Source organism: Ranitomeya variabilis, chromosome 4 (assembly GCF_051348905.1).
Source record: "Ranitomeya variabilis isolate aRanVar5 chromosome 4, aRanVar5.hap1, whole genome shotgun sequence".
Classification (NCBI taxonomy): domain Eukaryota; kingdom Metazoa; phylum Chordata; class Amphibia; order Anura; family Dendrobatidae; genus Ranitomeya; species Ranitomeya variabilis.
Genome location: NC_135235.1, coordinates 654,234,784 through 654,247,330, shown reverse-complemented (window position 1 = coordinate 654,247,330; position 12,547 = coordinate 654,234,784). Strand labels below are relative to the sequence as shown.

At 42.5% G+C, this 12,547-nt stretch overlaps 1 protein-coding gene across 4 annotated transcripts in view; it reads right to left on the bottom strand.

Annotated features, from left to right (window-relative positions):
* Positions 1–781: 781 nt before the first annotated feature.
* LOC143767446 (uncharacterized) overlaps positions 782–12,547 on the bottom strand; it is a 212,448-nt gene continuing 200,682 nt past the window's right edge. For all 4 annotated transcript variants that reach the window (XM_077255783.1, XM_077255782.1, XM_077255784.1 and 1 more), the window contains exon 7: positions 782–3,541. In XM_077255783.1, coding sequence (XP_077111898.1) covers positions 2,001–3,541 — 1,541 coding nt within the window. In that variant the 3' untranslated portion in view covers positions 782–2,000. The remainder of the gene's footprint in view (positions 3,542–12,547) is intronic.

Sequence of the window (12,547 nt, the reverse complement as noted above, 5' to 3'; positions counted from 1 at the left end):
ACAGCTCATGATCCAAAGCATACCACATCATCTGTAAAACACGGCGGAGGCAGTGTGATGGCTTGGGCATGCATGGCTGCCAGTGGCACTGGGTCACTAGTGTTTATTGATGATGTGACACAGGACAGAAGCAGCCAAATGAATTCTGAGGTATTCAGAGCCATACTGTGTGCTCAGATCCAGCCAAATGCAGCAAAACCGATTGGTCGTCGTTTCATACTACAGATGGACAATGACCCAAAACATGAAGCCAAAGCAACCCAGGAGTCTATTAAAGCAAAGAAGTGGAATATTCTTGAATGGCCAAGTCAGTCACCTGATCTCAACCCAATTGAGCATGCATTTCACTTGTTAAAGACTAAACTTCAGACAGAAAGGCCCACAAACAAACAGCAACTGAAAACCACCGCAGTGAAGGCCTGGCAGAGCATCAAAAAGGAGGAAACACAGAGTCTGGTGATGTCCATGAGTTCAAGACTTCAGGCAGTCATTGCCAACAAAGAGTTTTCAACCAAGTACTAGAAATGAACATTTTATTTAAAATTATTGAATCTGTCCAATTACTTTTGGTCCCTTTAAAAACAGGGTGGCACATGTTAAGGAGCTGAAACTCCTAAACCCTTCATCCAATTTTAATGTGGATACCCTCAAATGAAAGCTGAAAGTCTGAACTTCAACTGCATCTGAATTGTTTTGTTTAAAATTCATTGTGGTAATGTCTGTAACCAAAATGAGAAAAATGTTGTCTCTGTCCAAATATATATGGACCTAACTGTACATAGGCATGTCTAGAATTCTGCTCCAGGCCAAAAAGTGGAATGAACTCCATAATGAGAATGGAGACGAGTATATATAAGAAAAGAAAGTCTATGAGTAAACATTAAAAATGTTGGGGTCCATAGCTAGACACTCCTGGATTACCATCTGCTCAATTACTTAGAAATAGAATGTCGGATTTTGTAATATTGCATCAAGCATGATATATGGTAATGAATGTTAAATTAAATCGATAGTACATGTTCCAGGGCATCATGTATTAAGTGCTAAAGGACAGTGAAAATCAGGATTATTAGCAGTGATGAGCAAACATGCTCGGATAAGGCGTTATTGGAGTATGCTCGTGTGCTAACCGAGGGTCTTCGGAGTGCTCGAAAAATATGCTCGAGTCCCTGCGGCTGTTTCACAGCCACAACACATGCAGGGATCGGCCTGTTTGTTAGGCAATCCCTGCATGTGTTGCAGCTATCGAACAGCCCTTAGACGTGCAGTCATGGGGACTCAAACATATTTTTCGAGGACGCCGAAGACACTAGGTTAGCACACGTGCATGGTCGGATAATGCCTTATCCAAGCACATTCGCTCATCACTAATTATTAGATATTCTGTTAAGATATGTGGGTGGACAGGTAACAGTTGGGGTATAAAGACATTTTCTGTTATCCTCTCGTGTATTTTTATGTACGTAACATCTCATTGTATGTGTTTGGAAAATGTTTTTTGTGGTTAATAAAAATCTAATAAAAAAAGTTGTTTTAGATTAGTTATGCATGAATGCAAAAATGAAAGCTATAACAAATGCTCCCTGTAGACTTTATTCACTGGTGACTTTCTCTATGGATAAGCTTTATCATCTTCTCACTATCCAGATGCACCACAAATTGGCTGCTGTATTCCTTGCTTCTGCTTTTATACAGGGCTATTACAGTCTCTCATGATTGACTGGGAATATGATGTGAGGTGAAACTTGCAGGGCATTATGTTGAAGATAACAAAGAAATGCCAGAAGTCATGTGATGTTTTTTGGTTAATATAATCTTCTTCAATACATAAAATGACAGCGGCAGTTTTTTACTATTCAAGCGAAGTAAATTGCAGATTCTTCTCCAGGCTCAGCAAAGTCCGACAAATTGAACAAGAATTTGAGTCGAACTGAATCAAATTCCTCATCTCCAGTAAGAAGTATTGAACCAGCTGTAAAACATTGACCATATTAAGGACATTAATATGAGGTGTTCCCTGTTTGAATATAGTTATGGTCAACAAGATGTGATTCCCTAGAAAAGCGGTGAGGTGTAGCACAACCTGATTTTTTTGTTAAAACACTTTCCAAATTCTGAGCATCAAAGCAGCTTATACCATGTGCGAATTGCAGATGGGTAACAAAGTCTGACTTCAGTTTAAATTTTTTCCCACATTCCAAACAGTAATAAGGTTTATCCCCTGCATGAAATTTTTGATGGGCAGTAAGATGTGAATTCTGAGAAAAACGTCTGCCACAATCTGAACACAAAAATGGCTTCTCCCCTGTATGAGATCTTTGATGGCTAATAAGAATTGATTTCTTAGAAAAACGTTTCCCACATTCTGAGCATGGATATGATGGATATGGCTTCTCTCCTGTGTGACTTCTCAGATGCTTAACAAGATGTGATTTCTGACTATAACATTTCCCACATTCTGTGCATAAGAATGGCTTCTCTCCTGTGTGAATTCTCTGATGACCTACAAGATCTGCCTTCCGTGCAAAACATTTCTCACATTCTGAACATGCAAATGGCTTCACGCCTGTGTGACTTCCCTCATGTCTCATGAGATTAAATAAATGGTTGAAGTATGCTCCACATGTAGAACATGAATATGGCTTCTTCAACTTGTGAACCCTCTCATGTCTAATAAGTTTTGTATTAGTTGTAAAAGATTTCCCACATTCTGAGCATGAATATGGCTTCTCTCCTGTGTGACATCTGAGATGCTTAGCAAGATGTGCTTTCTGATTAAAACATTTCCCACATTCTGTGCATAAGAATGGTTTCTCTCCTGTGTGAATTCTCTGATGAGTTACAAGGTCTGCCTTCCGTGTAAAACATTTATCACACTCTGAACATGCAAATGGCTTCACTCCTGTGTGAGTTCTTTCATGTGTAACCAGATGCCAGTAATCCTTAAAATTTAGTCCACATGTAGAACATGAATAAGGCTTCTCCACATTGTGCATTCTCTGATGCATAAAAAGTTCTGAATTAGTCGTAAAACATTTCCTACATTGTAAACATAAAAATGGTTTCACTCCTTTGTGACATCTCTCATGCCTATTTAGATTCCAGTAACGGCTAAAACGTGCTCCACAAGTAGAACATGAATAAGGTTGCCCCACTTTGTGATATTTCTCATGTATGACAAGTCTTGCTTTAGTTGTAAAACATTTCCCACATTCTGGGCATGGAAAGCCCTTTGCTTTTGTGCGACTTTTTTCAGGTTTAACAAGATTTAATGCATCTTCAGAATTCTTCCCACTTTGTAAACATGGATTCTCCTCTTTCGGAGATCTTTTATGTTCAACATTCTTTCTGTTATTTTTATTTTTCTGTAATGAATCAGGAGATAGGACCTGTTGAAAAGGGTCAGATGATAAATCTTCGCTCTGAAGGGCTGATGGTAGATCTAGGATACTGACATGCTCTTCATCTTGTGTGATCTCTTCATCAAATAATTTAAAATAAGAAGATCTCACACGTCTCTTTGGGCTTCTGATATATTCACCTGCCGGGAATAACATTTATTTTTTATTACGGTTTAATATAATTAATATAGTATTGATCATGTATAACATTTCTATAAAACAATATAATGTGATAAACCCAGACTTCTGATAAATCACTTTGCAATCTTATGTAGTATTATTCATTCTGTTATTAAGGCATTTACTAACAAATAGAGAGGGGCGGACATCTGGATGTTCAGGTCTGGCAGAACAGTTACAAAAAGTTTGGGTACAAGGACCAGGACAGCACACTCGGGTGGTCTCCGAGTATTTATGACTGCTCGGAGATTTAGTTTTCCATCGCAGCAGCTGGATGGTTTGCGACTGTTAGACAGTTTGATTACATGTGGGGATTCGCTAGCAACCAGGCAACCCCCACACGTGCTCAGGCTGGGTAGTAGCTGTAAATCATTCAGCTGAGGTGATGAAAACTAAATCTCCAAACAATAACAAATACTCGGAGGTCACCCGAGCGTGCTTGAGAAAACCCGAGCAACGATTACACTCGCTCATCACTAGTGGTAAAATCACCACCGCCGGTCAGACAGGTACAGTTCCCACGCTGTCAAAAGACAGTGTGAGCCAGCAGCTGTGATTGGAGGTAAAAAGTTTACCGCCAGTCACTTGTGTCAGCTGATGGGACTACTACTGGTCTACCGATGCCTACTGCCACTAATAACAATGAGAGCAGGAGCGGCTGATGGGAGTACTTAGCCGGCGCCTGTGTTGTAAATAAATAAAAAACAAAGAAACAAAAAAAACGGCTTGGGTTCCCCTGTATTTTTCATAATCAATAATAGAGGGGTCCCCCCTCGGTGAACAATCCCTGCACAGGAAATAACAACCACGGCTGGTTTCCCACCATAACGGGCGCCATCTTAAACCTGGCCACAATACAGAGGGAAACAAACGCCAGTGCTCAGCTCTGGTGGTGAGGCAGTTCAACCTTCCAGCCATCCCTGTGGGAAAATATTCCTGCTGCCCCATACCCAATACTCCTAGGCATAAAGCCCTATTGCCTGACCAACCTGGGCTGGTGAGGATACCCCGCAGCACCTTTATAGTACCACACAAACATCTGGTGCTTGCCTAGTAATATTCTGCACATCAAATAATAAAATAAGACGTGGACTCATCACTACACCTCTCAAATTTATTTCCGGGACATTTATCTTCCATTATATGGGAAATACAGAGAGCATCTCTAAAATCAATAAAGGTCAGCCAAAAATGCCTTAATACAGTTTTGTGGTATTACGCTAACACCTAGTGGCCACTAAAAAGAACTGTTTCTTTCTGTATACCAGTGTTCCCCAAGTTCGGTCCTCAAGAGCCACCAACAGGTCATGTTTTCAGGATTTCCTTAGTATGGCCCAGGTGAGATTTCCATCATCTAGACAGCCATGCATGGTTGAGCCATGCATACAGGATGGGGGGGGGGGGGGGGATGAGCCATGTATACAGTAGGGGATATGAGCCATGCATACAGGATGGGAGGGGGGTGAGATGAGCCATGCATACAGGATGGGAGGGGGGGTGAGATGAGCCATGCATACAGGATGGGGGGGGGATGAGCCATGCATACAGGATGGGGGGGATGAGCCAGGCCATGCATACAGGATGGGAGGGGGGTGAGATGAGCCATGCATGCAGGATGGGAGGGGGGGTGAGATGAGCCATGCAATGCATACAGTAGGGGAGATGAGCCATGCATACATAATGGGAGGGGGGAGAGATGAGCCATGCATACAGGATGGGAGGGGGGTGAGATGAGCCATGCATACAGGATGGGAGGGGGGGGGGGAGATGAGCCATGCATACAGGATGGGAGGGTGGGGATGAGCCATGCATACAGGATGGGGGGGGATGAGCCATGCATACAGGATGGGAGGGGGGTGAGGTGAGCCATGCATACAGGATGGGAGGGGGAGAGATGAGCCAAGCGTACAGGATGGGCGGGGGAGATGAGCCATGCATACAGGATGGGAGGGGGGGTGAGATGAGCCATGCATACAGTAGGGGAGATGAGCCATGCATACAGGATGGGAGGGGGGGTGAGATGAGCCATGCATACAGGATGGGAGGGAGGTGAGATGAGCCATGCATACAGGATGGGAGGGGGGTGAGATGAGCCATGCATACAGGATGGGAGGGGGGCGAGATGGGCCATGCATACAGGATGGGAGGGGGGTGAGATGGGCCATGCATACAGGATGGGAGGGGGGTGAGATGGGCCATGCATACAGGATGGGAGGGGGGTGAGATGGGCCATGCATACAGGATGGGGGGGGATGAGCCATGCATTCAGGATGGGGGGGGGGATGAGCCATGCATACAGGATGGGAGGGGGGTGAGATGAGCCATGCATACAAGATGGGAGGGGGGAATTATACAGTATAGAGCATCATGTGGGGTCATTATACAGTACTGAGCATCATGTGGGCTCATTATACAGTATGGAGCATCTTGTGTGGCCATTATACAGCATAGAGCACTGTGTGGCCATTATACAGTATTGAGCATCATGTGTGGCCATTACACAGTATTGAGCATCATGTGTGGCTATTACACAGTATGGAGCACTCTGTGGCCATTATACAGTATTGAGCATCATGTGTGGCCATTATACAGGATTCAGCATCATGTGTGGCCATTATATAGTATTGAGCACTGTGTGGCCATTATACAGTATTGAGCATCATGTGGGGTCGTTATACAGTATGGAGCACTGTATGGCCATCATTTTTTTTGTTTATAATTATTGTTTATGAAACAGTGTGATCAGCAGTACTAAATGGGTGTGGTTGGGGCATGGATATGGGTGTGACTAGTTGTGAAATGGGTGTAGTCAGAGGCATGGCCTAAAATTTGCCCCTCTTTCCCTTCTTCATAAGTTGGGAGGTATGATACCGCATTTGCCAGATCGTGGCAAATGTCCGCAAATCCCAATGGGAATGAATGAGGCCGAATACAGTGTTACCGTAAGTAATCCGTTACGCAGCAGATGTGAAAAAACTGCTGGATCTGCTGCAAAAGGCTACTGTCACATCAGCAATTTTTGACAAAGTCACTGCCGGCCGATAGTGTCATACTCACCAAAGGGGGAGGCAGCACTAAAAGTGCCTAGGGCAGCAGAAACTCTAAATACGGCCCTGCATGTGTACCTCTTTTTCTGAATCTCAGATCAGACATATCTACAGAAACTCCCATGACCCATCGAAATGTATGTATTCAGGAAAACACGTTCAAAATTATTACCAGGTACAGTACAGACCAAATGTTTGGACACACCTTCTCATTTAACCTCTTTCTGACCTCGGACAGGATAGTACGTCCGAGGTCAGATACTGCGCTTTGATGCAGGGCTCTGGCGGTGAGCCCGCATCAAAGCCGGGACATGTCAGCTGTTTTGAACAGCTGACATGTGCCCACAATAGAAGCGGGTGAAATCGCGATTCACCTGCCGCTATTAACTAGTTAAACGCCGCTGTCAAACGCTGACAGCAGCACTTAACCGGCGCTTCCAGCCGGGCGGCCGGAAATGATCGCATCACCGACCCCAGTCACATGATCGGAGCTCGGCGATGCGTCAGAATAGTAACCATAGAGGTCCTTGAGACCTCTATAGTTACTGATGCAGGCTTGCTGTGAGCGCCACCCTGTGGTCGGCTCTCATAGCACACCTGCATTTCTGATGATCGCTGCTATGTAGCAGAGCCGATCCAGATGTGCCAGCTTCTAGCCTCCTATGGAGGCTATTGAAGCATAGCAAAAGTAAAAAAAAAAAAAAAAAGTTAAAAAAATGTGAAAAAATAAAAAAAATATAAAAGTTTAAATCACCCCCCTTTTGCCCCATTCAAAATAAATCAATTAAAAAAATAATAATCGAACCTACACATGTTTGGAATCTCCGCGTTCAGAATAGCCCGATCTATCAATAAAAAAAAGCAATAACCTGATCGCTAAACAGCGTAGCGAGAAAAAAATTCGAAACATCAGAATTACTTCTTTTGGTCGCCGCGAAATTGCATTAAAATGCAATAACAGGCGATCAAAAGAACGTATCTGCACCGAAATGGTATCATTAAAAACGCCAGCTCGGCACGCAAAAAATAAGCCCCCACCCGACCCCAGATCATGAAAAATGGAGACACTATGGGTATCGGAAAATGGCGCAATATTTTTATTTTTTTTTAGCAAAGTTTGGAATTTTTTTTCACCACTTAGATAAAAAATAACCTAGTCATGTTAGGTGTCTATGGACTCGTAATGACCTGGAGAATCATAATGGCAGGTCAGTTTTAGCATTTAATGAACCTAGCAAAAAAGCCAATCAAAAAAACAAAAAACAAGTTTGGGATTGCCCTTTTTTTGCAATTTCACCGCACTTGGAATTTTTTTCCCGTTTTCTAGTACATTGCATGCTAAAACCAGTGATGTCGTTCAAAAGTACATCTCGTCCCGCAAAAAATAAGCCCTCACATCGCCATGTTGATGGAAAAATAAAGTTGTGGCTCTGGGAAGGAGGGGAGCGAAAAATGAACACGAAAAAATGGAAAATCCGAAGGTCATGAAGGGGTTAAAGATTTTTCTGTATTTTCATGACTATGAAAATTGTACAATCACACTGAAGGCATCAATTCAAAACTATGAATTAACACATGTGGATTTATATACTTAACAAAAAAGTGTGAAACAAGTGAAATTACTGTATGTCTTATATTCTAGGTTCCTCAAAGTAGCCACCTTTTGCTTTGATGACTGCTTTGAACACTCTTGGCATTCTCTTGATGAGCTTCAAGAGGTGGAACTACGCACCAAATTAAAGGTGGTTCAACGATTTAAGTACTTAGGGATTCATATAGTTCTCCCACTGACTAAATTTGAGGAGCTTCATTTATGCCCTTTATTACAAAGACTGCGCACTAAAATTACTGCGTGGAATACCGCAAGTTACATTTATCGGTGGTTGTCAGAGTGAATCTCCTCAAAATGATTGTTATACCGCAACTGTTATGCGTGTTGCATAATTCCCCACATCTGGATCCCAATGAGCTCGTTCCACTAGATAAAATCACTATTTGGGGAGTTGTGGGATAAGAAGAGTCTGAGACTTAAACAGGAAATACTGAAAGAGGAGGGAGGCCCATCGCTCCCTAATCCCTGGTAATACTGCACAAAGCCAACACCTCAAGGGTTGGGGAGAGACACTAGGAAAGGGACAGGTACCTATCAGTTTGGAGCACTTAATAAAGATCGTGCCATTCAGTATGGGACTGAAGGCGGGACTCTTTAGGAAATGGGGATCACATTACCATACCATAAATTTAATACATAAGATGTGGCAGAAAATTAAGCAGATTAGGGGGGTAACTCCCTTCACTAGGTTTTCACCTATCTGGGATAACATCTATTTTCAGGAGTTCAGTAATATGAAGAGATTTGGTGAGTGGAAAGAATTGGGTATTTGCCTGATCTGTCAGTTGATTTGCCGAGAGAAGCTAAAATTGTATGAAATGTTGCAGAAGAATTTCAATTCCCAAGGCAAAATCTATTTCAATATAGACGGGTTCAGCATGTATTGCAGACACAAGGCAGAAAAGGGCCTATAGAAACACAAATAGATCTCACGTTAGATTTCATACTTAACCCCTTCATGACCGTGGGATTTTTCGTTTTTCTGTTTTCGTTTTTCACTCCCCTCCTTCCCAGAGCCATAACTTTTTTATTTTTCCGTCAATTTGGTCATGTGAGGGCTTATTTTTTGCGGGACGAGTTGTACTTTTGAATGACACCATTGGTTTTACCATGGCGTGTACTAGAAAACGGGAAAAAAATTCCAAGTGCGGTGAAATTGCAAAAAAAGTGCAATCCCACACTTGTTTTTTGTTTGTTTTTTTTTTTGCTAGGCTCACTAAATGCTAAAACTGACCTGCCATTATGATTCTCCAGGTAAGTACGAGTTCATAGACACCTAACATGACTAGGTTATTTTTCACCTAAGTGGTGAAAAAAAATTCCAAACTTTGCAAAAAAATAAATAAATAAAATTGCGCCATTTTCCGATACCCGTAGCGTCTCCATTTTTCGTGATCTGGGGTCGGGTGAGGGCTTATTTTTTGCGTGCTGAGCTGGCGTTTTCAATAATAGCATTTCGGTGCAGATACGTTCTTTTGATCGCCCTTTATTGCATTTTAATGCAATGTCGCGGCGACCAAAAAAACGTAATTCTGGCGTTTCGATTTTTTTTCTCGTTACGCCCTTTTGCGATCAGGTTAATGCTTTTTTTTTTATTGATAGACCGGGCGATTCTGAACGCGGCGATACCAAATATGTGTAGATTTGATTTTTTTTTTTAATTGATTTATTTTGATTGGGGCGAAAGGGGGGTGATTTAAACTTTTATATATTTTTTTTTTTTTCCACATTTTTTTTAACTTTTTTTTTTAACTTTTGCCATGCTTCTATAGCCTCCATGGGAGGCTAGAAGCAGGCACAGCCCGATCGGCTCTGCTACATAACAGCGACCATCAGATCGCTGCTATATAGCAGAATTGCAGGTGTGCTGTGAGCGCCGACCACAGGGGGGCGCTCACAGCCACCGGCGATCAGTAACCATGGAGGTCTCAAGGACCTCTATGGTTACAATATACAAGCATCGCCGACCTCCGATCATGTGACGGGGGTCGGCGATGCGCTCATTTCCGGCCGCCCGGCCGGATGAGGTAGTTAAATGCCGCTGTCTGCGTTTGACAGCGGCATTTAACTAGTTAATAGCGGCGGGTGATCGCGATTTCACCCGCCGCTATTGCGCGCACATGTCAGCTGTAAAAAACAGCTGACATGTCGCGACTTTGATGTGCGCTCACCGCCGGAGCGTACATCAAAGCAGGGGACCCGACATCGGACGGTATAGTACGTCCGATGTCGGGAAGGGGTTAAAAACAATGAAACAAAAGGGGCGATATCTGAAGTGTATAGAGACCTGCTGCACGCCTTTCTGGTAGGACACCCTATCAAAGCTAGAAGGAAGTGGGAGGTAGACTTGGGAGAGATACACACGTGGTCAAAATCGTTTAATGATAGTAAAACCCACAATGGTCACAGAAATAACTTGAATCTGACAAAAGTAATAAAATTAAAAATCTATGAAAATGTACAAATGAAAGTTAGATATTGCTTTCCAACCATGCTTCCACAGAATTAAAAAAAATAAAACTCATGAAATAGGCCTGGACAGAAATGATGGTACCCCTGAAAATAATGTGACAAAGGGACATGTTAAATCACGGTGTGTCCACTAAGTAGCATCACAGGTATCTACAATCTTGGAATCAGTGAGTGGCCTGTATATAGGGCTCCAGATATTCACTGAGCTGTTTGGTGACATGGTGTGTATCACACTCAACATGGACCAGAAGAAGCGAAGGAAAGAGTTGTCTCAGGAGATTAGAAAGAAAACTATAGACAAACATGTTAAAGGTAAAAGTTATACCACCATCTCCAAGCAGCTTGATGTTCCCGTGACTACAGTTGCACATATTATTCAGAAATTTAAGATCCATGGGACTGTAGCCTACCTCCCTGGACGTGGCCGCAGGAGGAAAATTGATGACAAATCAAAGAGACGGATGATACGAATGGTAACAAAAGAGCCCAGAAAAACTTCTAAACAGATTAAAAGGTGAACTTCAACCTCAAGGAATATCAGTGTCAGATTGCACCATCTGTCGTTGTATGAGCCAAAGGGGACTTCATGGCAGACGACCAAGGAGGACACCATTGTTGAAAAAAAAAAAAAAAAAAATCATAAAAAAGCCAGACTGGAATTTGCCAAAATTCATGTTGACAAGCCACAAAGCTTCTGGGAGTATGTCCTATGGACAGATGAGACAAAAATGGAACTTTTTGGCAGGGCATATCAGCTCTATGTTCACAGACGGAAAAATGAAGCATATCAAGAAAAGAACACTGTCCCTACTGTGAAACATGGAGGAGGCTCTGCTATGTTCTGGGGCTGCTTGGCTGCATCTGGCACAGGGTGTCTAGAATCAGTGCATGGTACAATGAAATCTCAAGACTATTGATCAAGGGATTCTAGAGAGAAATGTGCTGCCCAGTGTCAGAAAGCTTGGTCTCAGTCACAGGTTATGGGTCTTGCAACAGGATAATAACCCAAAACACACAGCTAAAAACACCCAAGAATGGCTAAGAGGAAACCATTGGACTATTCTGAAGTGGCCTTCTATGAACCCTGACCTAAATCCTATTCAGCATCTTTGGAAAGAGCTGAAACATGCCGTCTGGAAAAGGCAACCTTCAAACAAGAGACAACTGGAGCAGTTTGCTCTTGAGGAGTGGGCCAAAATACCTGTCGAGAGGTGCAGAAGTCTCATTGACAGTTACAGGAATCATTTGATTGAAGTGATTGCCTCAAAAAGTTGTGCAACAAAATATTAAGTTAAGGGTACCATCATTTCTGCCCAGGCCTATTTCATGAGTTATTTTTTAACAAAAATCTGTGGAAGCATGGTTGAAAAGCAATGTCTGACTTTCATTAGTTCATGTTCATAGATTTTCAATTTTATTATTACTTTTGTCAGATTCAAGTTCTTTCTGTGACCATTGTGGGTTTTTCTGTCATTAAATAAGGGGTACCAACAATTTTGACCAAGTGTGTAGACGACGATAGGTGGGATTCTATTCTAGAATATGTAACCAAGATATCCATGAGCGAGCCTGGGAGAATGTCTCAGCTGCCCAAGGTGCTTGCAATTTCAGGCAGACATGCTGCATATGCTTTGGCATTGTCCTAGATTATCCTCCTTTTGGATCGTAGTGTTGAGCCGTATTGGAATGGTATATGGGTGCATTGTCCTATGGACCCAGTGACAAGTATATTAGGGTACTCTGAGGTAATAACAGACAACATGACCAAAATAGCAATTGCGAGATTATTGTATATTGTCAGAAAATTGATTGCAAAATATTGGATTAGAAAGGAG